Source organism: Eptesicus fuscus, chromosome 1 (genome assembly GCF_027574615.1).
Source record: "Eptesicus fuscus isolate TK198812 chromosome 1, DD_ASM_mEF_20220401, whole genome shotgun sequence".
In the NCBI taxonomy this organism is placed as follows: domain Eukaryota; kingdom Metazoa; phylum Chordata; class Mammalia; order Chiroptera; family Vespertilionidae; genus Eptesicus; species Eptesicus fuscus.
Window position 1 is genome coordinate 48,091,538 of NC_072473.1, and position 23,562 is coordinate 48,115,099.

Sequence of the window (23,562 nt, forward strand, 5' to 3'; positions counted from 1 at the left end):
CAGAGGTTGTCTATAATTGTCTTTTCTACTAGGAGCCTGAACTCCACATCTGAGACTTAAATCTGTTAATAGATCTGCAGGTTTTAACAATCTCCATAATTCTTTAGTTGGGAGGATTGCTCAGGGAACCCCTGGTCATGGTCTGATGTTGTCATGGATACTTTGGTTTCTAGTATTGAAGACAGTCTTGATGCCAGACCTGTCTTGTGTGCAACTGAGGGATTCCAAAGTTGACATGCTACTCATGGAATTGTTCTTAAGGAGACAAATTTCACAGCATTTATTAATCCATATATTTATTCATCTATCCTTCTAAGAAGCCATCTAGATAGTCCTCCCATCTTTCCATCTATTCATTCATCTATTTATTTGTTTAAAAATATTTATTGAGTTTCAACTATGTGCCAAACACTATAGTAGGCATTTTAAAGAAACAGAAATTAATAAGATATGATCCCTGCCCTCAAAAAGTTAAACAAGGGGAGAAACATGGTGATAATAATACATCTTCATCTTAAAGTATAAATAGGAATGACTAGAAAGTTATTGAGTGAGATAGACAGGAAAAGGCATTCAAGGCAAAGGGCACAGGTTGAATAAAGATGCAGAGACATAAAAAATGCATCAACGATTTGAGGAATAGCAAGTAGTTTAATATGGTTAGATCTGAGTAGATGGGAAAGACAAGCTGAAACCACATTGAAAATGGATCTGATTATGCTTAAAGGTTTGGACTTCAGACAGTTGAATATTTGCATATGTTCACATATGATTTTGTTTATTTGCTTGTTTTTTAAGACAATTAATTATAGAGTTAAATTTTAGAAAATTAAATGGTAGGCCAGAGAGGGGGAAGAGGGATGGAGAGAGAGAGGGGAGAGAGAGAGAGAGAGAGAGAGAGAGAGAGAGAGAGAGAGAGAGAGAGAGAGAGAAATTTGTAGCATTAAATTTTGCTGAACACCTGAGATTGCAGCCTTGGTTCCTGGGGTTTGGTTCCTTCTATTTGTGTTGATACCTACAAGTACTGATCACTTACATAAGTCCTTACCTTATATAAGCATGTTGTCTTGATATAGGCCAGTGTTTCTCTGTGTGGGTTCTGAGAAAACTAGTTCCATGGTGTAGTCCATGAAAAAAGATTTCTATGGTCAAATAACTTAGGCAAAGTTGCATATTATGGTCTTTCTCAAGAAGATTTATTGTGTATGTTTTCATTTCACAGACCTTGCAAATAGGGCAATAAGGTAAAGTGAGGAGCTTAGCAACTCAGGATTCCCACATTTAATTCATCCACAGAAAACATTTTTTCACTTAACGCCTGTTAATATCCTACAAAACTACTGTATTCTGGGATACATTTTGGAAAACTTGGATATACGCTATTCCAGGTCATCTATTTTTTAGATGTGTATGTCAAAGAAGGAAATTTTGCCTTTTGTGACAACATGGATGAACCTATAGAGTATTATGCTAAATAAAAAAAGCCAGTCAGTCAGAGAAAGACAAGTACCATATGATTTCACTTATATGTGGAATGTAATGAACCAATTAAATTAATAAACACAATAAAAACAGACACATAGATAGAGAACAGACTAACAGCTGTCAAAGAGGAGGGGTTTGTGGGGCTGGGTGAAAAAGGTGAAAGTACTACACACACACACAAAAAAAAATGGTGATTACCAGAGGGAAATGTGATGGGTGGGTAGAAGAGGGTAAAGGGGGAATAAATGGTAATGGAAGGAGACTTGTGGGGTGTTGAAAACACAGTACAATATATAATTGATGTATTATAGAATTGTACACTTGAAACCTATATAATTGTATTAAGCAATGTCACCCCAATAAATTTAATTTAAAAAATAGAATGCCTTCATGACGAAGAGTAGACCATTCTCACCACGTCTCAATGAATATGCACCAGAGGCTATTAAAACCACTAAAGTAAACCATGTTGGGTCTGTATTATTTTTATATACAAAGGATGAGATGCAATCCATGCCAAAACAGAGTTATTGCCAAAGTCATCTCATAGGCATAGATACATATTTCTTACCCGAGGAACATGCTAGACAAATTATTTTTGAGAAATATGATGACTTCCAGTATTGTGCAGAGTAATTACTAAATATTTTGGCTATCTATATATTCTTCACTAAAGTTTATCAGTTCTTTTGTGTACTCTCTGACCAGAATTCTAATATCTACCTAGATCCTCATCATGGAGCTACCACATAATCTCATTGCTAAAGTAGGAGGCCTAGAAATCACATATTTGTAGAGTTTGAGTACCACTGCCTACCCAATGATTGAATCCTCTCTACCTCCAGTGCAGCAGGCAGCAGATTATCATAAAAATCAACAATGTGGGACTCAGTTACTTGGAGTTTCTTCTTTGACTCTCAATAATAGAGCCCTAAATGTTTTCAGGCTGGAGATGCAAATGGTAAATCTCAATTGTGACAAGTGCTACCTTCCCCCTCCCTCAGTTCTTAGCTAACTGAGTATTCCTACAGATATGCACAACTGAGGTATGCACAAAAGAGCAGAATAGCCCAATAAACTTTGAAATCAACATGCACAACATATGATAGCACTTGTAATCTGCCCCCCCTCAGTTTTATTGAAATAATGACATATAATATTTTATTAAAAGTGTGCAACATAGTAATTTTATATACATCTCTATATAATCACCACAATAGGTTTAGTTAACATCCATCAACATACATAGTTACAATTTTTTCCTTGTGATGAGAGCTTTCATGATCTACTCTTTTATCAACTTTTAAATATACAATACAGTATTATTAACTATAGTCATAGGATGGACATAACACAACCAAAATTTAATTATTGTTTAACTGTAAGTTTGTAGGTTTTAAAAAATTATTTTATTTTATTGTTGACACTATTACAAAATGACACACACTGAACTCATAGTCTATACTTTTTGACCACCTTCAACCATTTCCCCACCCGCTAACCCCCACCTCTGGTAACTATAAATTTGTTCTCTGTTTCTATGAGTTCAGTGTGTTTTTAGATTCAACATATAACTGAGGTCATATAGTATTTGTCTTTCTCTGTCTTACTTATTTCACTTAGCATTATGTTCCAAAGGTCCATCCTTGTTGTTGCAATGGCAATATTTCCTTTTTATGGCCGAATCACCCTTGAATCAACTGCCAATCACCATCTTCCAGTTCGTTACATACATATATGGTGACACATTTTAGAGAAAACGGTATATTTCTCTCTAATTGTAGTTCTCAAGCAAACTTGTTGTATGGCGAGACAGAGACTATATCTCTTAATTCCTCCAAACTAAATTACCTGGGACAGCATATATATTTTGTAGTCTATCTTTGAGAATGTGCTTTAGAGAACTATAGTTAGGGGTAAATAATTTTTTCTAATCATCAAAATGGATGATACCCCATGTCGTGTACTTGAATGAGTATCTCAGTTGTAAAATTTCCACTTAAAATCCTTGAGTTTTTAAAGTGTAATTGCAGCAGAAAGATTTTATTGTTGTTTACTTTTGCTATGAGTGCTCCAAAATCCCTCAGTTGCTCTTGAAAGAGTAAAATGATATCATAGGCAATATTTTTCAAAGGTAGTAGTCAGAAAGCTAAAAGTACACAGCACAGAATAGGTCATATGTACAAAGGCAAGTATTTTCCAAGTTTAACAATTCAAGAAAAACATTTCATTTTAACTGTTTTAAAACATTTTAATTTAAAAAGAGTATCACCTGTTGTTACAAACTGTAGGATATATTCCTTAAGATCTCAAAAGTGACCGAAACCGGTTTGGCTCAGTGGATAGAGCGTCGCCCTGGGACTCAAGGGTCCCAGGTTCAATTCCGGTCAAGGGCATGTACCTTGGTTGCGGGCACATCCCCAGTAGGGGGTGTGCAAGAGGCAGCTGATCAATGTTTCTCTCTCATCGATGTTTCTAACTCTCTATCCCTCTCTCTTCCTCTCTGTAAAAAATCAATAAAATATATTTAAAAAAAAAAGATCTCAAAAGTGTTTAAAATATTATTTTTTATTTTTATTTTTTAAAATTTCTTTATTGATTAAGGTGTTACATATGTGTCCTTATTCCCCCATTACCCCCTTATCCCCCCACTTAGATCTCTTAAACCATCTATATAAATGGCTTCCTTTTTCCTGTTTAATACCCCCCATTGGGCCAATGATTTTGTGGCTGAAGTGAAAATTAATTGTTGAGGGACATTTCAGCCTTCTAGCAATCAGCAATTTTAAAAACTGTAAGCACCAATCCTGAAGAAATAACCTGCAGGAAACTTGGAGTGGCATTTGGAACTAAGAAGAAAATCTGGATCTTGGCCAAGACAAAAGGTCACCAGCCCCAGCCTGCACAGTGTGGTATGTCATGCTGGCCACAATAAAACTGAAAGAGACTGAGGACTCTCCCCAGGGTGGAAAATGAGGCATGGAAGCTTTGATTAGTGAGCTGTTAGGCACATAGATACTAATTTTGAAGCATTCTCTTCTCTAAGCTGAGTAATAATGCTTGTAATATTATGGGATTATTTGGCTGCTGCAAGAAATTCAAAAGACCAAATAGAGAGTTTTTATTGGGCTCTGAGTGTCTATTGAGACTGTTAAATTCCATCTCTCTTCTTTTTCTCCACATCCTCCTTCTCCACACCCCCTGTCTAATCCTTACACACTGTGTACAGAGATGCAAACACCCAGTATATATATACTAGAAGCCCAGTGCAGAAATTCGTGCATGGGTGGGGTCCCTCTGGGTGGCCTGCATGGATCTGCTGAAACCCCGCAGTCCAATGCTGCCTGCAGCTCCTACCTGCCGCTCCCGCTCATCCCGGCCCCACTGTGCCTGCCATGGGCTCATGCCCAATCAGTCCCGATCTCAGGAAAGGCTTGTGCTGCTGCAGCAGTGCTCACCATTCATGAGCCCTGTGTCTGGCACCCTCCAAAAGTGAGTGGCTTGAGAGATCAGGCTGAAACCAGCTCTCCGACATCCCCCGAGGGGTTCCAGATTGCAAGAGGGCTAGGCCAGCCTGAAGGACTCCACCGGTGCATGGGCCAGGGAGGGACCGCAGGAGGGCTCCAGGGTGTGTCCGGCCCATCTCATTCAGTCCTGATTGGCCGGACCCCAGCAGCAAGCTAACCTACCAGTCAGAGCATCTGCCGCCTGGTGGTCAGTGCACATCATAGCAAGCAGTTGAGCAGCCTTAGCATATCATTAGCATATGCTTGGATTGGTTGTTTGTTTGTTCTGCTGCTAGGTTTACTTGCATATTACCCTTTTATCATATAGGATATACTCTTCAGTATATTTATCAATAAAGCAGAAAAGAAGGGACAAAAAAAAAACAATTCCAAGTAAAGAATTTTCCATACCACATTGCACCTCTGTCATACAGGTGGGTAAGAAAAGAGAACAGGAATCCCCAATCCAAAATGGTAGCTGCCTGCTTTTCCCAATTTTGCATGCTTCCTCCATTCAGAGGACCTGACTCAGGCATCTGATCATCAGGCCTGCTAGGTGCAAGCCCATCTTTGAACTGCTATATTCAACAGTATTTCTTTTTCATATTAGAAAAATTCTAGTTTGACAACTACAAGTATCTCAAAATGACCAGACACTGGAGAAAGGCTGACCTGCCTCATTCAGAATGAGGGTTCTAGAGTGCAATTGAATAGCCCAGAAACACCTGGAATCTGAGCCTTAAGGGCTTAAGCCCCTGCTCCTGAACACAGACTCTGATGTCGGGGCTGGGGGCTACTCTCTTAGTTGATGATTCTCCCCCATGGGACTGCTGGTGTTTCCATAACTCACAGGGATGTTGTAAGGACTAGCTCTAGAAGTAGTAACAGTTACCACTTAGGTAGTCATATGATGATGTTTTCTGTAGTATGATAGTGTTGGAAGAATGCTTTTTAATGATTGATTTTAGGGAGAGAGAGGAAGGGAGGGAGGGAGGAAGGAAGGAAGGAAGGAAGGAAGGAAGGAAGGAAGGAAGGAAGGAAGGAAGGAAAGAGGGAGAGAGAGAGAGAGAGAGAGGAGAGAGAGAGAGAGGGAAAGGGAGAGAGAGAGAGAGAGAGAGAGAGAGAGAGAGAGCGCTTTGGTGTTCTACTCATTTATGGATTTATTGGTTGATTCTTGTATGTGTCCATGTGTCCATGTGTCCATGTGTCCATGTGTCCTGTATAGGGATCAAACCCAACCTTTGCATATTGGTACACTAACCAACTGAGCTACCAACCAGGGCAAGCAGAGTTTTTATTTTTTTTTTATTGTTCTTGATCATATGTGATAGCAGCCAGGCACTGGCTCAAACTGCAGCTATAGATCAGTTGCTTGTTTTCCACAGTATGTTGCTGGGAAGAAGATTTGCTGATGGAACTGAAGGTGCTACCTTGAATAAAAGCCACTGTACCTATCTGAGGCTCCTATAGTCATTTCCACTTGGTTAGTAGGCAATTCATTAATTTATCCTTACCTCCATTCTGCTGGACCTCTGCCAAGGACCCATATCTGAAACTCAGGCCGCATCACTGAGCTGAAGGTAGTATTAGCTGTCCACAAAGTTAAATAAATAAGAATCTCATTTATGCCCCTCCTGAAGGAGCTTCCCCAAGAAGCCAGCCAACCCCTTTTCAAACGGATCAGGAGACTAGAGCCAGAGAAGTTTTTTTTTTTTTTTCTCCACATTCTTAAAGTCAAGGTGACTGTTTTCAAGAACACAAACACACTTGAACCTCTCATAAAGAGGAGGCAAAATCTACGAACTAGTGCCTACTTCTCTTGTTTACTATTGAAGTTAGGATGATGGGAGAAAGTGGCTCAGGCTTTACTTCCTACTTCTAGCTGTAGTGTACTCACACTCCTCCACCGCTTGCCTCTCCACCAGTTGTGAGGCTTTGTTCTTCTGCCAAGCCAGCCTCAAATTTTGCATTGATATAAAAGAGGAGGCACTTAGAATTATAAATATTTTGCTATGCTGCATCTGTCCAAGAACCTTCATATTAAAACCACTTTCCTTCTGGTGTATGTGGAGTCTTTAAACCCAGGAGTAGCCAAATATGCATGTATATTATAAATTCATGTAGTTACTTTTTCCAGTGGAAAACCTTGCTATGTGAAAGCATTTCTAAGCTTTTTGGTAATGGCCTTATACCCCTCACCCAAGATGGCATCAGGACAGAAGCACTCGCCCTGACTTGCCCAGGGCTTGCGTTTTCCACCCTCTTCATTCTCCAGTCCACATACACACACATACTACACAATATCTCTCTCATTCTCTCTCTCTCTCTCTCTCTCTCTCTCTCTCTCTCTCTCTCTCTCTCTCTTTCTCTCCTTCCTCTGATTCAGCAACATTCTAGAGAGAAGCCAAGAAGGGACTTCAGGAGGGACGGGAGTTCCCTCTCTTTGGGGCACAGTTTTAATCTCCAGACCAACAATAGTTCCTTAAGGTGGATTGAAAGGCTAATGTGTTTTATTTGTTAACTGCTTTCTATTTGTTTAAATGTTGCATATTCCTGCTAGTGGATTTTCCTTTAATAAAACCATTAATGCAGCAATGGTATTTTCTTATTTACAACAGACTGACAGAATTAATGCTGTTAACATTGGGCCTTTTTTCTTTTTTTTTTTCTTTTCTTTTTTTTTTTCTCTCTCTCGTTTGCTTTTCAGGTCATCCTGACCTGTTCAGCTTAGACTGTTTCACATTTGTTTTTAATGTCAGTTTAAATGTAATTGTAAAAGCATGCATGCTCTAAATTCATGTAGTTAATTTTTCCAGTGGAAAAGTTTGGTATGTGAAAGCATTTTCAAGCTTTTTGGTAATGACTTTATGCCTCTCACCCAGGATGGCATCTGGACAGTAAGCCCCTTTCTTCTGGCTCTGTAGTAGAGAGAGACTTGGAAATAATTTCTGCCAGATTCTGTGCTTTGGCAAGGATATGCAGCATTGCATATCATTCTGTTATTAATTACATTTACTCCTTCATGAGCTAAAAACCATTAGACTAAATAGTCCAACATAAACCTTGAAAGATAAAATTTGATATTCCTTTTCCTGACTATTCCTTTGACTCAGAATTGAGACTGGGAGGAAAATGAGAGTGTGAGGGAAAGACCAAGAAACCTTCTTGTCCGAGGGAATTTTACTTACACTTACTAGTGCATATGTACACTTGGATGCACCCCCAACTAATGTCTCATTCCATGCATGCCAGGAACTGGCTCTGTTCTTGGTCTCTTGTCGTTGTCCTAGTTCTTCATCACTAATCTCCAGCTGACCCTTTTCCCACTAACATGCTACTCAACCTGATTAAATAGAAACAATAGAGCCTGAGATGTCAGAATAGCTGATTCTAGTCCCTGCTCTGCTACTATATAGCTGTGTTAACTTGGGCAAGACTTAGCATTGGCCTTCAGTCTACTCGTTTGTTTGTTTTTAAGAATTGTTTTGAATGGGAGATCTGGGATAGACAAGATTTGAGGCCTTCAAATATTTTCTTGGCAATCTAACCTATTCTTCAAACAAAATCTGACATTCCCAAATATTAATATAGAATAAAGCCCTGCTGCTCTGGTTTGAAACAAGGTAGGGTTATTGGAGCCACATGTTCAGGCCCTTTTTATCTCTTCTCAGGGGCTCTCAAAGAAACTTGTAGAACTCTTGGGGTACTACTACTAAATTAGTTTGATGTCAGGAGACCCTCGCCATTCTGATTCTCGCCCCTAATTAATTTTAATCCTTGTGGAATTGATGTTTCATTGGTTAGCTTTTCCAGAAAGATATTTACCTGCTGGTGATAAAGGGGATGAAATGGAGCAATGTGGGGCTTAGTAGCCAGCAAGAGTAAGAGACATCATTTATTGACCTACAGAATTTGCTCCATGTTAAGTACCTAGTATACATTCTCTATGGGAATATTACAACAACTCTGCAAAGTAGATCCTATGATTATCTTAAGGGTCTGAACCCTGTTAGTTTGTCCCTCAACCTTTGGCTTCAGTCTAGTTGCCTGAGATTGAAGATAATACTTCTTATAGGTTGTTAAAGTAGGCAGTTTTTCAGAATGTTTTTTAGTTAGAGATCCATTCTTATCCTTAGAAAATTTCATAACCTTCCCATTGGCATGCACCTCTACCGAATTCAGAGCACTTTAACTAAAATAATCTAATTTCCTTCTAATAATAGTCCTATGCAGTAGTCAGGCCAGATTGTCACCATTATACAGAGGAGAAAATGGAGGTTTATGAGAAATTAAGGGAACATGTCCAAGGCCAAAGATGCAATAAGACTCTGAATACCACCACCTTTTCTTAATTCTGATTAACATTTTAGAACTTTGATGTCATCGTTGCATTTTGCCCCCTTAAGCTCAGTATATTTTTCACTATGTTTCAGACTTAGAAAGTCCTTCTAGTAGTGTAAAATCTTCCCCCTACTTTTAGACACCATCATGTTGTCTATATTCCTTGTTAAATACCTTATTAATTAGATACTAATAGTATTCCCACTTTTCAAATGAGGAAATTGAGGTACAGAGAGGCTAAGTCTTACTCAAAGTCTCACAGCTAGTACGCAATAGAGCCAAGCTTACAACTAAGACAATTTGACTCCAGACTCTTTGCTTTTAACTACTATCCTTTATAAATATACTAGTGGCCCGGTGCACAAAATACATGCACATTAAAAGCAAATCAATTAGAGGAAATATTTTAATATTGCTATTTGCCCTTTCTCCATAATAGAAGTGTCAGAGATGAAAGAAAATTAGTAAAATGTATATGAAAATCTCCCTCCTGTCAGAGTCTGGGGCACACCATGGGACCCAAAGTCAAGTCCCCGCCCACCTGCTCATGCCTCGAAATCATGCAAGACACAGACCTGGCCGGCCCCACCCCCATCAAGCCCCACAGGGCAAGGGGCGCAGCCTCAGGTCTTCTGTCAAGCCCCACCGGATGGGGGGCACAACATCAGGTCCCCCATAAAACCCCACTGGGCGGAAGGTGCAGCCTCAGGTCACCTGTTAAGCCCCACTGGGCAGGGGGCATAGCATCAGGTCCCCCATAAAGCCCCACTGGGTGGGAGGTGCAGCCTCAGGTTCCCTGGCCTGGCGCCAGGCAGGGGATGTGGCCTCAGGTCCCCCAGACCGGCCTCAGGTCCCCTGGCCCCAGTGCCGGGGTGAGGGTCACAGCATCAGATCCCCAATCAAGCCCCGCCTGGCAGGGGGCACAGCCTCAGGTCCCCCATCAAGCCCCATGCCAGGTGGGGAGCCGCAGCCTCAGGTCCCCCATCAAGCTCCACCGGGTGGGGGGCATGGCCTCAGGTCCCCTGGCCCTGACTCCAGGGTGGGGACGTGGCCTCAGGTCCCCAGGCCTGGCCTCAGGTCCCCTGGCTCCAACGCCAGGGCAGGGGGCGCAGCCTCAGTTCCCCCGTCAAGCCCCACCAGGAGGGGGGTGTAGCCTCAGCCCCCTAGCCCTAGTGCCAGGGCAGGGGGCGTGGCCTCAGATCCCCTGGCTCCGGCACCAGGGTGGGTGGAGGGGCGCAACCTCAGGTCCCCCATCAAGCCCCACTGGGCAGGGAGCACAGCCTCAGGTCCCCCGTCAAGCCCAGCCAGGCGGGGGGCACAGCCTCAGATCCTCTGTCAAGCCCCGCCAGGTGGGGGGGTGCAGCCTCAACTCCCAGCCCCTGTGCCTGGGCAGGGTGCCTGGCCTCAGGTCCCCTGGTGCAGCGTCAGGTCCCCCGGTCCCGGTGCCGGGGCAGGGGGCGCAGCCTCAGGTCCCCCAGCCCCAGCACAAGGGTGGAGGGCGTGACAACCATTTGCATACTAGCTCTTTATTATATAGGATTATATAGGATGAGGAAATTAGGAGCAAAAGAGGGAAAGAGATGATCCTGAGGTCATGCAGTGAGGTCCCCTGGATCCTAATCCAGTGTTTCTCTGACCTTCCAAGCCTAAAGTCATACAGTGACATGCCCTGAGTCTAATCCTAGTAAGTGGAAAGATGGCAGGCATGATTTAAACCAGGACTGTATACTGGCATTCCCCAGACCAAAATTCTCTTACAGAATTCTGTTTGTCCAGCACAGTCTTTGTTTAGAAAATTGACGTAAACTGCTCCCAGGCAGGGTTTCAATCACTTTCACTGTCCCAAACTCACTCTATGTTCACTAGACTGTTTTACTCATTTACATTTACCTGCCCAACTAGTGAAGGTGTTTGAGCACCTAGATTTAAGCATTATAATATACTAGAGGCCCGGTGCACGAAATTCGTGCACTGGGGAGGGTGTCCCTCAGCCCAGCTTGCACCCTCTCTAATATGGGACCCCTCGGGGGATGTCAGGAGACCCTCGCCATTCTGATTCTCGCCCCTAATTAATTTTAATCCTTGTGGAATTGATGTTTCATTGGTTAGCTTTTCCAGAAAGATATTTACCTGCTGGTGATAAAGGGGATGAAATGGAGCAATGCGGGGCTTAGTAGCCAGCAAGAGTAAGAGACATCATTTATTGACCTACAGAATTTGCTCCATGTTAAGTGCCTAGTATACATTCTCTATGGGAATATTACAACAACTCTGCAAAGTAGATCCTATGGAATCGGGCCTAATCCTGCAGTTGGACATCCCTCTCACAATCCGGGACCACTGGCTCCTAACCGCTCACCTACCTGCCTGAGTGCCCCCTAACTGCTCCTCTGCTAGCCTGATTGCCCCCAAATACCCTCCCCTGCTGGCCTGATCACACCCTAGGCTTTTATTAGTATAGATATGACCCTGCACAGAAAATTTTACTAACCCTGCTTTACAATAAGGGCTTGACGATTGAATCATTAGGACCAGACACCAAGATTTCCTTTCTTTGAATAGTGGAGGGAATACTTATCTTGTCTTTAAGTTGCCCGGAAATTAAAATGAGATAATGACTTAGAAAAGTATGAAAGCACCATATAAAGACAACTGTCTTTTTAATGAAGTGGCAAAATGAAAAACACTTTTTATTCTCCCCTTCCTTCCTTTACAGTTTTTATTTAAACTTTTAAATTTATAAAAATTTCACTCCAATTTTCATTTCTTTACATTCAACATTATTTTGTATTGGTTTCAGGTTTTATATTAGTTACAGAATAGTGGTTAGACAATCATATACTTTACAAAGTGTTCCCCGATATTTCTAGTACCCACCTGGCATCATACCATCATTACAACACTACTGACTATATTCCCTATTTAAGTGACAATGGGTTTACAGGTTCCTTTCAGTCTTTCTTTTGTATTTCTCATGCTTCCTTTTCTTTCTCACTTCTTCCCTCATTTTCTTTATATAGTATCTCAATTGGCCATCAAAGCTCAGTGAAGGCACTGGGACACGCTTCATCCATTTTACAGACCAGGAAACTGAGGCCAATTCCAGTTGGCTGTGGAACTTGACTCAGCACAAAGGAAGCCCTCAGAGCCATGCTCTTTGCGCTTCCTAAGGGGCAGCGGCCCAGCAAACAGAACAAACCTTCCAGTCAGGCTTCCCAGCCTCTTTCTCAAGCACCTCTTCATTGCTGATGCTCCACATTCTTTCCTCTCCCCCATTCTTTACTGCCCCCGCTTCTCCAAAGCAGGTGGAAGGCTTCCCACTCACTGCCTAGGCATGCTCTACTATGGGGCAGGGTGTAGTGAGCTTGCTTTTGGGTCAAGGCAGGAGCAGTAGTCACTGCCTCTGAAGTGTGAAGGCCACCTGAGCGAGGCCCATTAGCACTGGGAGCTTCTCTGAATCATGTCAGTCAGTCCAGTACCCTGCAGTGCAGCACCCCTTCACTGAGGTGGCTCCACCCCTCAACCCCCGCCTCAGGGGTGAGGGTCCTTGCCCCTCTGCCAGGAGTCCTTCCATGCCCCTTGATCCCTGGCTGGGCCCACCCATGTCTTGGGGGCACTGCAGAACCTCTGTCTCTCTGCAGATGAGGCAGATCCCTGCCCTAGGTCTCCGCAAAGCTATGAATCTGTGGCCAGAGGCCTGGTCTGGGTCTCAGCCACCACATGCCTGCAATGTTCCAAGGGACACCCGGGAGAGGCTGGGCGAGTCCTGCCATGCCCCCCCAGGGTGGCAATCGCCCCCGGGACCCCCGGAACTAAGAGGATTGGGCGCCGCCATCTTGGTCTTCTCAACCGCCGGATAGTCCACTCGGAGTCCCGCCCCCAGCCTCTCGCAGGCCCAATCATGGGCATAGCAGAGGTGCGGTCAATTTGCATGTTTCTCTATTATAAGGTAGGATAAGCATCTGCACACACACACACACACTCACATAATCACAGTCTAGTCTGTTTTCACAACCTATTTGCAGCCCTGCACCACACATACCTTTATGTTTACTTAGTATTTAGAATTACACTTAAGATCTGAATTCAGTTTTATAGGCAGCTACATCCAGAAGAAACTCTGTTACTGTTTTTCATTTCATAACCTTACTTTTCCCTTCCCTTCTCTGTTCTATCTGGTTCTCTGTTAATTCTGCTGTCCATCTTCCCCCATGCCTGAGTTAGGTCACCTGCAAGCCATTCACTCTCTACTCTTTAGAAATGGATAGAGAGTGAAGAAACCATTTTGAAAGCTCACTATCTGCCAGGTATTCTCTCTTATTTAGTTCTCCAAAGTATTCTAAGCCCTAGGTCAGTGCATTCCCGTTTTACAAATGAGGAAACTAGATCTAAGAGAAGCTAAGCAAAGGGGTCAAAGTTATTAAACTAGTTAATTGACAGAGCTGGGATTTTAACACAAGATTGGCTCCAAAGCCTATTATCTTGCCCTACACCACACTTCTATAATGAAAGTGTATTAGTTTTCTATTGCTGCATAATATTTGACCACAAATCTAGCAGCTTAAAATAGTACTCATTTATCAGCCCACAGTTCTGTTAAGTCAGAAGTCGGACACAGCATGACTAGATTCTCAGCTCAGTATCTCACAAGGATGAAATCAAGGTATTGGCCAGACAGCATTCTAATCTGGAGCTCAGTGTCCTCTTCCAAGCTCATGTTATTATAGCAAGATTCAGTTTCTTGCAGCTGTAGGATTAAAGCTCCTGTGTCCTTTCTGGCTGTTAGCAAGAGGTTGCTCTCAGCTACTCAAGGCTGCTCTCATTCCTTGCCATGTGTACCCCCACCTTCAAAGCCAACAATAGATAATCTTCCCTGTTTAACTACCCCTGACTCCGTGAAGGTCTTTCCAGAAAGAGCCTGATGTCTTTTAAAGGTTCATCTGATTATGTCAGGCCCATCAAAGATAACCACCCTTAAATTCAACTGAATTGCAGCCTTAATCACATCTGCCCATTCTTTCATGACAGCACTTAGATTAGTGTTATCTAAATAACTGAAAGAATGTGTCTACTCAGCAGGGGTTGGGAATATTGGGGGCCATCTTATAAATCTACCTACCACAGAAAGTGTGCTCTAAATGAGGAGGAGGAACATCCTTGACTTAGGGAGAAGGATTCAAACTTTGTAAGGCTTTGGAAACTTCAACTCACCATGCCTCTCCCCTGCCCATGGATGAGAAAGCCTCTATTTTGAGGTGGCAAGGAATGAAGCTGCAAAAGTGTCTAAAGGTCACAGTGGCTATAAAAGCTACAGATTAATCACATCTACCTTTCCTTAGGCATACTTAATAATTTCTGATTTGAAAAATCTTTCTCTGGTGCTGTAGAGAAAGATTTTTCAAAGGAATCTAATGCCACCTGGCTGAAAAGTGCATTCCCCATAGGATCCAGGCACCATGTCAGGTGCTCCAATACCCTAAAGAGCCAGTAGGGACAGGGAAGTACCTTCTAGTGGCCCTTTCTCATCTCTGCTCTGATCTGAGATTGAAAGACAGGGAAGGGATGCAAAGCAACTCACACAACACTAGAACTATCCACCTTTACTGTCTTCTTTCTCCTCACTTCACCACTCCATTTAAGTAAACTATGTGTCTCTGCCATAACACAGGGGCCAGAAGGCCTGTACTTCACATGAAAGAATTAGATATGACTCTGGGGCTCAGGTGCAGGAGGCAGGAGGGGTGTGGGGTGGCCTTCATGGACGAAAACAAGGCCTTGGGCATTGAATAACAGCTGAGACTAGCAAGCTTCATTGCCCAGCATTCTAAATCATCTAGCAACATGCTGGCCTTTACTGTAGAGAGAGAACAGAGGATCCCCAGCAGAATGAATAGAATCTGATTTCATTTATGTTCAGTACACTCACCCTCTTCAGGCAGAGAGGCCAGAACACCTGGTGCAGTTTGAGCCACTGTGGCCAGGGACAACACATTACCCAGGTCCTGGATGAAAGTAGGAATGTGGCTTCTCTTCCTCAAGCAGATGCCACATAGGTCTAGAGGAGCAAGATGTAAAAATACCAACCAATTTCTCATTAGCACTACACAGAGAAGGGAATTATTTCATGTTGATGGATTCTCCCCACAGTCTCTACACATATCGGTCTTGCTTGTAATGAATTTGTTTAGATCCACAAGTCATCAACCCACTGATATCTGAATCACTGTTGGTACGGGAAAGGCTGCAGAGCATGCCTCACTAACTGTACCACCACCAATTGCTCTGTGTGCCCTTTCACCTTTTAGAAAAACCCATAGATATATCTGTGTAAAATTCTTTGGCTGTTTTTCTTTTTTATCAATAGCATGAATAGGGCATGATAAATGAGACAGCTTCCCCAGAGAACAGTTTGATCCACAGCACTATTCCATAGAACTTTCTGTGATGATGGAAATGTTCTATATCTCTGCTGTCCAATATAGCAGGCACTAGTCACATGTGGCTTTTGAGCACTTGAAAAGAAATGTAGCTAATTATATTAAGAAATTATATTTTTAATTTTCTCTAATTTTAATTAACTTAAATTTAAATATCCAGATGTGGCTAGTGGCTATTGTATTATATAGTGCAAATATAGAAGGAGCTCAGAGAGGCAGGTACTGAGATAGAGTAGAAATTAGCCGAAAAGAGAGCTGTTGTGGTACAGCAACCTCACTCTTTCTGGCTTCGGCCCAGCCCCCCATCTTTGACTTGAAAGGTTAGATTAATGTCACAAGTCCCAAAATTGTGACTAAGGACTAAATTCAATTTTGGAATATATATTAGTTCCAGGAAATATTTAAATATTATATGAATGCCTTCCAGGTGTGTGTGTGTGTGTGTGTGTGTGTGTGTGTGTGTGCATATACAAGTACATGGCAAGGGCAGAAAGGCAGTAAGGCATTCACTTCAGTTCACCAATTTCCACCACACACACACACACACACACACACACACACACACACACACACCACTGTATTACCTGTATAGACCCTGTAGGTATATTGAATCTGTGACCCCCTTGATGAGATGATTTCTAAGGACCTTTCCTGTTTTGTCATGCTGTGAATATTTAGGCCTTTTATAGTACCCCAAACCTGTTTTGACTTTGGACACATGACTAGAGTATTCTCATAGCTTCCTGCCTCTGCCCTTCCAGATTTAATGCTAGTTAATGAATTTTGGAGTATGGGGGTAGAAGGCAGAAAAGATACAACCCCAGCCCTGTTATTCAGCTCTTTTATTAAAGCTAGAGATAAGGTTCAGGATTTCAGACACTTTGGGCTGGCAGCATGATAGTAGAAAGAACATGGGATTTGTAGTCAGCAGACCAGGTTTAGATTAAAAATTTTACTAGCTGTATTAACCTCAGTTTACTTACTTGCAAAAAAAAGACTTTTAAATATTCCTAGCCTTCAAAGATTATTGTGGAATTAAATGATGTAATGTGTGTAATGATGTAAATGATGAAGTGAGGCACATAGAAGGCTCTGAAGAAAATAGTTATCTTTATTTCTTTTTGTTACTTCAGGCATGGAGCTAATTATATCTGTCTTCTCCCAGGTTTGAAGAGGACTAAATGGTCTGGCAACTCCTGATCTCAAGGCCATAAAGTGCCAATAATGGGGACAAAGAGGGTCTACCTCTAGAACATGTACCAGGGGAGCAGATCCAGTAGGAACTGCCAATCTGTAGAACTGCCTACAAGAACTCATGTCAGAAACAAGTTCACTAGTTGACAAGATATTATGGAGGCCAGGTCTCTAGTTCTGGGAGAAGATAGACTTAGCCTGGACCATACCTTCCAGCCTATTCTGTGGGTGGGAAGTGGGAGTTGGCAATGGGTGTACATATATCCTTACTGTTGAGTGTGCCCAAGCTGGAGAGAAATTATTGTTGAACAAGGTCATCTTACCACTCTGGGTTGACTTTTCAGACTCCCTTGTTACTTTACCCTGAGGTTCCTCTGTGCTCCTCTTGCACCACCAACCCCACTAGTTTTTCTTCCTCTATTCTAGTTGTTGATCCAAATATATTATCTATTCTTGCATTGAGTTACACTATGATTAGAGTTTGCATTGCAGGACTTATTTCTCTGATTAGACCTGAAAATTTGTTTCAGATAAGTAAATTTTTCTGCAAATGCCAGAAACAGATCAGCAGCAGGTTTTGTTGTATTTATCCATTTAAATTGAGCAATCCACTTCTTTCTTTGTTTTATACCTTTTAAAATTTATTGTTGTAACTTTAAATGGATTAGAGATAAAGTGGTTTATGGTCTACCTCAGTGTATCTGCCTATACTAGGGCTCAGAGTAATGACATCTTCAATTATTTATATTTGTGCCAATATAAATGTTAGGGAAGTAAACATTAGGATGCTCAAAGACCTCTAAATTGTGTGCATGTGAGCGTGGGGAGAAGATGGTTCAAAAGGCTTGAATTTTGGGTGGTTGTTGTTTTAAATAATGTTATTTTTATCATTTTTCCTATCGGCTGCCTCCTAGCATTGTTCCTATTTTACAGATAGATGAGAAACAAGGAAATTCTTTTATTTATTTGTTACTATTGGGTATTTCAGCCCTTCAAATTCCCCTTTGATAAAAAATAAAATCAATATGTGACTTAGAGTGCATATTCACTATAGGTCTAATATCTCACAATATCTGAAGTTGTTATAGTATTCAGTGGCAAATGTTGCAACACCAGAAAATTCCTATTTCTTTAGTGGAAATTGAGATGATACAATTTGGTAGTCTGAGGATGAGAAAGGACATTCAAGGGCATTTTTAAAAAGTTCCATCTGATGCTTCAAGCTCGAATTATTTTTTAACTTTATTTTCATTATTAACACTATTACAGATGTCCCCATTCCCCCTCTCCTTTGCCCACCTCCACTGAGCCCCTGCCCCCTTTCCCTGTAGTCATCACTACACTGTTGTCTGTGCCTATGGGCTATGCATATATGTTCTTTGGCAGATATTTTCACCTTCTTTCATCCAGGCCCCACCCTCCCCTCTGACAGCTGTCAGTCTGTTCCATGTATCCATGCCTCTGTTTCCATTTTGTTTGGCAGTTTATTTTGTTCATTAGATGCCACGTTTAAGTGAGATCATATGGTATTTGTCTTTCTCTGACTGGCTTATTTCACTTAGCATAATAATTTCCAGGTCCATCCATGTTGTCTCAAAAGGTAAGATTTCTTCTTTTTATGGCCATGTAGTATTCCATTGTATAATAGCTTTTTTATCCACTCACCTACTGATGGATACTTGGGCTATATCAATATCTTGGCTATCTTATATAATAAAATCCCAGAAACCATAATGGCAGAATGATCAGAACGACTGCTTGACAAGTCACTATGAGGTGCACTGACCACTTCTTGGTCCCTTTCCCTGGCCAGCAGGCTCCCATCGCCCAATGGCAAATGGGGGTCCGGGGATAGGTGGTGATGCAGGTGGCACCAGGCCAAGGCCCCCACCCTGCCAGTTTTCCCACACATAGAGGGTAACCCACGGTGGGGGTGGAGCAGGCAAGGGGGCGGGAATGGCTACCTCTCTGATTGCCTGATGGTGAACAGGGAACCAGGGTGGGTGGAGGAGATGTGGGTGGCACCAGGCCAAGGCCCCCGCCCTGACAGTCACCCCACATACAGAGGGCACCCATGGTAGGGGTGGGGCCATGAGTGGGCGGGACTGGTCAACCTCTCAGTCCCTCCCTACCTGGCTGTCAGGGTCCGATCACTCAATGGCAAACTGGGAACCCAGGTGGGTGGCGGCAAGGGGCAAGGCCAGCTGCTGACAACTGGGGAAGATGGCCCTGATTGCAGGCTAGGCCTAGGGACTATACCCACTCATGAATTTTGTGTTCTGGGCCTCTAGTTGTAAATAATGATGCTATGAACACAGAGATGCATTGGGATTCTTAGAAGTGGGATTGCTGAGTCAAAAGGCAGATACATTTTTAACTTTTTGAGGAAATAACATACTGCTTTCCGCAGTAGCTGCACCAGTCTGCATTCCAACCAATAGTGCACTAGGATTTCATCTGCTCCACATCTTCACCAACACTGTTGTTTGTTGACAGCTCATTGTGATTTTAATTTACATCTTTCTGATGATTACTGACATTGAGCATTTTATCATATGACTATTGGCTATCTGTATGTCCTCTTTGGAGAAATGTCTATTAAGGTCCTTTGCCCAATCTAAATTGGATTGTTTGTCTTCCTATTGTTGAGTTGTGTAAGTTCTTTATATATTTTGGAAATGAACACCTTATCAGTATCATTGGCAAATATTCTCCCATACAGTGGGTTCCCTTTTCACTTTGATGATGGTTTCTTTTGCTGTGCAGAAGCTTTTTAGTTTTATGTAGTACCATTTGTTTATTTTTCTTTGTTTCCCTTGCTCTTGAAGATATGTCGGCAAAAATATTGCTATGAGAGGCGTCTGATATTTTACTGCCTATATTTTCTTCTAGGATTTTTATGATTTTGTGACTTACATTTAAGTCTTTTATACATGTTTTTATTTTATTCTTGTGTATGGTGTGAGTTGGTGGTCTACTTTCATTTTTTCATATACTTGTCCAATTTTCCTAACACTATTTATTGAAGAGACTGTCTTTACTCCACTATAAGCTCTTGTCTCCTTTGTCAAATATTAATTGACTTGAAGGTGTTGGTTGATTTCTGGGATCTTTGTTGGGTTCCATTGATCTATATGTCTTTTCTTATGCCAGTACCAGTCTGATTTTATTACAATGACATTGTAGTATATTTTGATATCAGATATTGTGATATCTATAACTTTGTTCTTCTTTCTCAAGATTGATGAGGCTATTCAGGATCTTGTTTGGTTCCATATAAATTTTTGGAACATTTTTTCTAGATTTGTGAAATATGCCATTGGTATTTTAATAGTAATTGTGTTGAATCTATAGATTGCTTTGGGTAGCATCGACATTCTAATGATATTAATTATTCTAATCCATGAACATGGTATATGCTCCCACTGATCTGTATCTTCCTCTATTTCTTTTTTCAATGTCATATAGTTTTATGAGAACAGGTCTTTTACCTCCTTGGTTAAATTTATTCCTAGTTAACCTCATCTTCTTTTGGTGTTGCAATAGTAAATGACATTGTTTTCTTAGTTTCTCTTTCTGATAGTTTATTGTTAGTGTATAAAAATACCACTGATTTCTGAATATTTGTATCTTGTTACATTGCTGAATTCATTTATTAGATCTAGTTGCTTCTTGGTGGAGTCTTTAAGGTTTCCTATGTATAATATCATGCCATCTGCAAATAATGACAGTTTTACTTCTTCCTTCCATTTTGGGTGTCTTTTATTTCTTCTTCTTGTCTGATCACTATGACTAGGACTTCCAGTACTCTGTTGACATGCTTGAATTTTTAACCATTATGTTTCTAGTCTCTGCTTGATAATCTCCAATAACATGTTTGCCTGGCAACCTTTCCATGTTCAGAGACCTTTAACTATCAAAGTGTGTTTGTGGTGTGTGTGTGTGTGTGTGTGTGTGTGTGTGTGTGTGTGTGTGTAAGGGGAGAGATAGAGAGAGAGAGAGAGAGAGAGAGAGAGAGAGAGAGAGAGAGAGAGAAATTAGTATCCAAGTCACTGTACATTTTATTTTGATATTTTGGTACCCCTATGGACCCCATAATTAATACTGATGTTTACCTTTCTAGTCTCTTTACCTAGCAATCTGCTAGACATACTAGACATAAACACAAATTCATCATTCTTTTTATTTCAAACATTCTGTATGTGCCTATTACTTATAAGAAAAAGCCCAGATTTTTCATTACAATATACAAGCCCTTTCAAAATCAGGTCTAATCTTGATTTCAACCTTATAAATAGCCAGTCTCCCCATACAAGCAATATATACTCCAGACACACTCGTCTCTACTATTTCCCCCAAACACTCCTCAGTGCTTTTGTTTGTCATTTCTATTCTTCTCTGCTTAGTGAAACCTTCACCATTTTTCAAGATCCAGGTCAAATGCTACTATAAAGCCTTTCCTGACCCCACCTATGCAGAGCTATTGTTGTCTTTTTATTAATACCTCTGTTGTAACATTTACTGGATTGACATTTTAACTGCATAGGGGTATTGATTTATCCTCTACCAGACAGGGTTAAGGCCCAGAAGAAAAGGCTTGCCCTAGTTGGTTTGGCTCAGTGGATAGAGTGTTGGCCTGTGAACTGAAGGGTCTTGGGTTCGATTCCAATCAAGGGCACATGACCGGGTTGTGGGCTCAATCCCCAGTAGGGGGCGGCAGGAGGCAGCCAATCAATGATTTTATTTCATCATTGATGTTTGTATCTCTTTCTCCCTCTCCCTTCCTCTCTCAAATCAATAAAAATATATTTTTTTAAAAAAGGCTTAACATTGAATCTCTGTTGAATGAATGAATGAATGAATGAATTGTGAATATATCTGAATAATTCAATGAAAGGTTCTAGGTATGAGTACTGAAACCTGCATTTATGCAGAGTCCAATCCAAGGATATTCTAGGCCTGTCTTGCAAGGTGATTGGGGAGAAAATAAGATATGAAATTTTAGTTTAGTAAAGACTTGGAGTGATGAATCATTCATTCAATCAGTGTTAAACTGAGCATTTGTCTTCAAGGAGTTTAGAATCTCTGACCATGAAGAATTAACATCCTTATTTTCTTAGCATGAAGGTTTTCTAACAGAGTAGCTGCACTGTGTGTTTTTGGTCATTTATAATAAATCCAAGTTTCCCTTTTCTCCCAATAGCTCGGAAGCTGAAGAAACTTGGTAATCTGAAACTTCAGGAGGAAGGGGAGGCTTCCAGCGCCACCAGCCCAACTGAGGAGCCAACCCAGAAGCTGGCGGTGTCACACATTGAAGGCTACGAGTGTCAGCCTATCTTTCTGAATGTCCTGGAAGCCATTGAACCAGGCGTGGTGTGTGCTGGACATGACAACAACCAGCCTGACTCCTTCGCAGCCTTGCTCTCTAGCCTCAATGAACTGGGTGAAAGACAGCTTGTACATGTGGTCAAGTGGGCCAAGGCCTTGCCTGGTAAGGAAAAGGAAAGTGGAGGCATGGGATAAAAGTGATAATATTTAGTGAATGCTCCTATGGGCAAGGCAGGTACCATGTCCTGTCCATTCCTTCCCATTAACTCATGCAATTCTCACCATTACTCTGCAGGGGTAGAGAATGATGTAATCCCCACTTTAAAAATAAGGAAAAACGCTGGCTAGGTGGTTCAGTTGGTTGAAGCATTGTCCTACCAAAAGGTTGCTGTTTTGGTTATCAATCAAGGCACATACCTAGGTTATGGGTTTGATCTCCATTCAGGGCTTATATGAGAGGCAACCAATTAATGTTTCTCTATCACATAGATGTTTCTCTTTTTTCTAAAAATCAATGAAAAATATATCCTACACTGATGATTAAAAAATGGAAGTAAAACTCAGAAACCAAAGAGTAGAGCAGCATTATAGAGTGCCCCATACACCTCACATCAGCACACAGCAATCATGTTTAATCTACAGATATAGTGTGAAGTTTTTCTTATAATCACAGATTATGTAGACATAACATTTATATGCCTTAAGATGCATACAGATGTTTACCCCAAAGATAATTTTGAGCCTGACTGATATTCTGTCTTCAATATCAACTTGAGGAACCATACCATGCACTTATAATATAGTATGGTAGAAAGAACATGGGTTTGGGAGTCAGAACACTTAGGTTCTAGTCTTAGCTCTGCTTGTAAATCATTGTGTGGCCCTTTCCCTTTATGGGTCTGTTTCTTTACCTGTATAATGTGTGAAGAATGTTTTGGACTGAATTACTGTTTTTCAAATTTTGCTTTAAGGAACTTTTAGTGCTCTTTAAAATATCTTAGGAATCATAGTGGGAGGAAATATTCGATGAATTCAGTGATAGTGAAAGAAATACAAAGTTTTTGTCTTAACTTCTGCTTGGATACCTCCAGTGATGGGGAAATCACTTCTTCCCTAGGCCATCTGTTATTTGAACAGGACTGTTTATTAAAATACTAGAGGCCCAGTGCACGAAATTCATGCACTGGGGAGGGGGTGGTCCCTCAGCCCAGCCTGCACCTTCTCCAATCTGGGACTGCTGGCTTCCAACCACTCGCTGCCTGCCTGCCTGC

General features: G+C 41.5%; 1 protein-coding gene across 2 annotated transcripts in view; it reads left to right on the forward strand.

Moving 5' to 3' along the window:
* AR (androgen receptor) overlaps positions 1–23,562 on the forward strand; it is a 317,783-nt gene that overhangs the window by 279,241 nt on the left and 14,980 nt on the right. Inside the window, exon 4 of one of the 2 annotated variants that reach the window (XM_008159771.3) lies at positions 22,167–22,454. In XM_008159771.3, the coding sequence (XP_008157993.2) occupies positions 22,167–22,454 (288 nt within the window). Of the gene's footprint in view, positions 1–5,601; positions 5,613–22,166; positions 22,455–23,562 lie in introns of those variants that run through there. The other variant, XM_054716086.1, reaches the window with a different exon arrangement.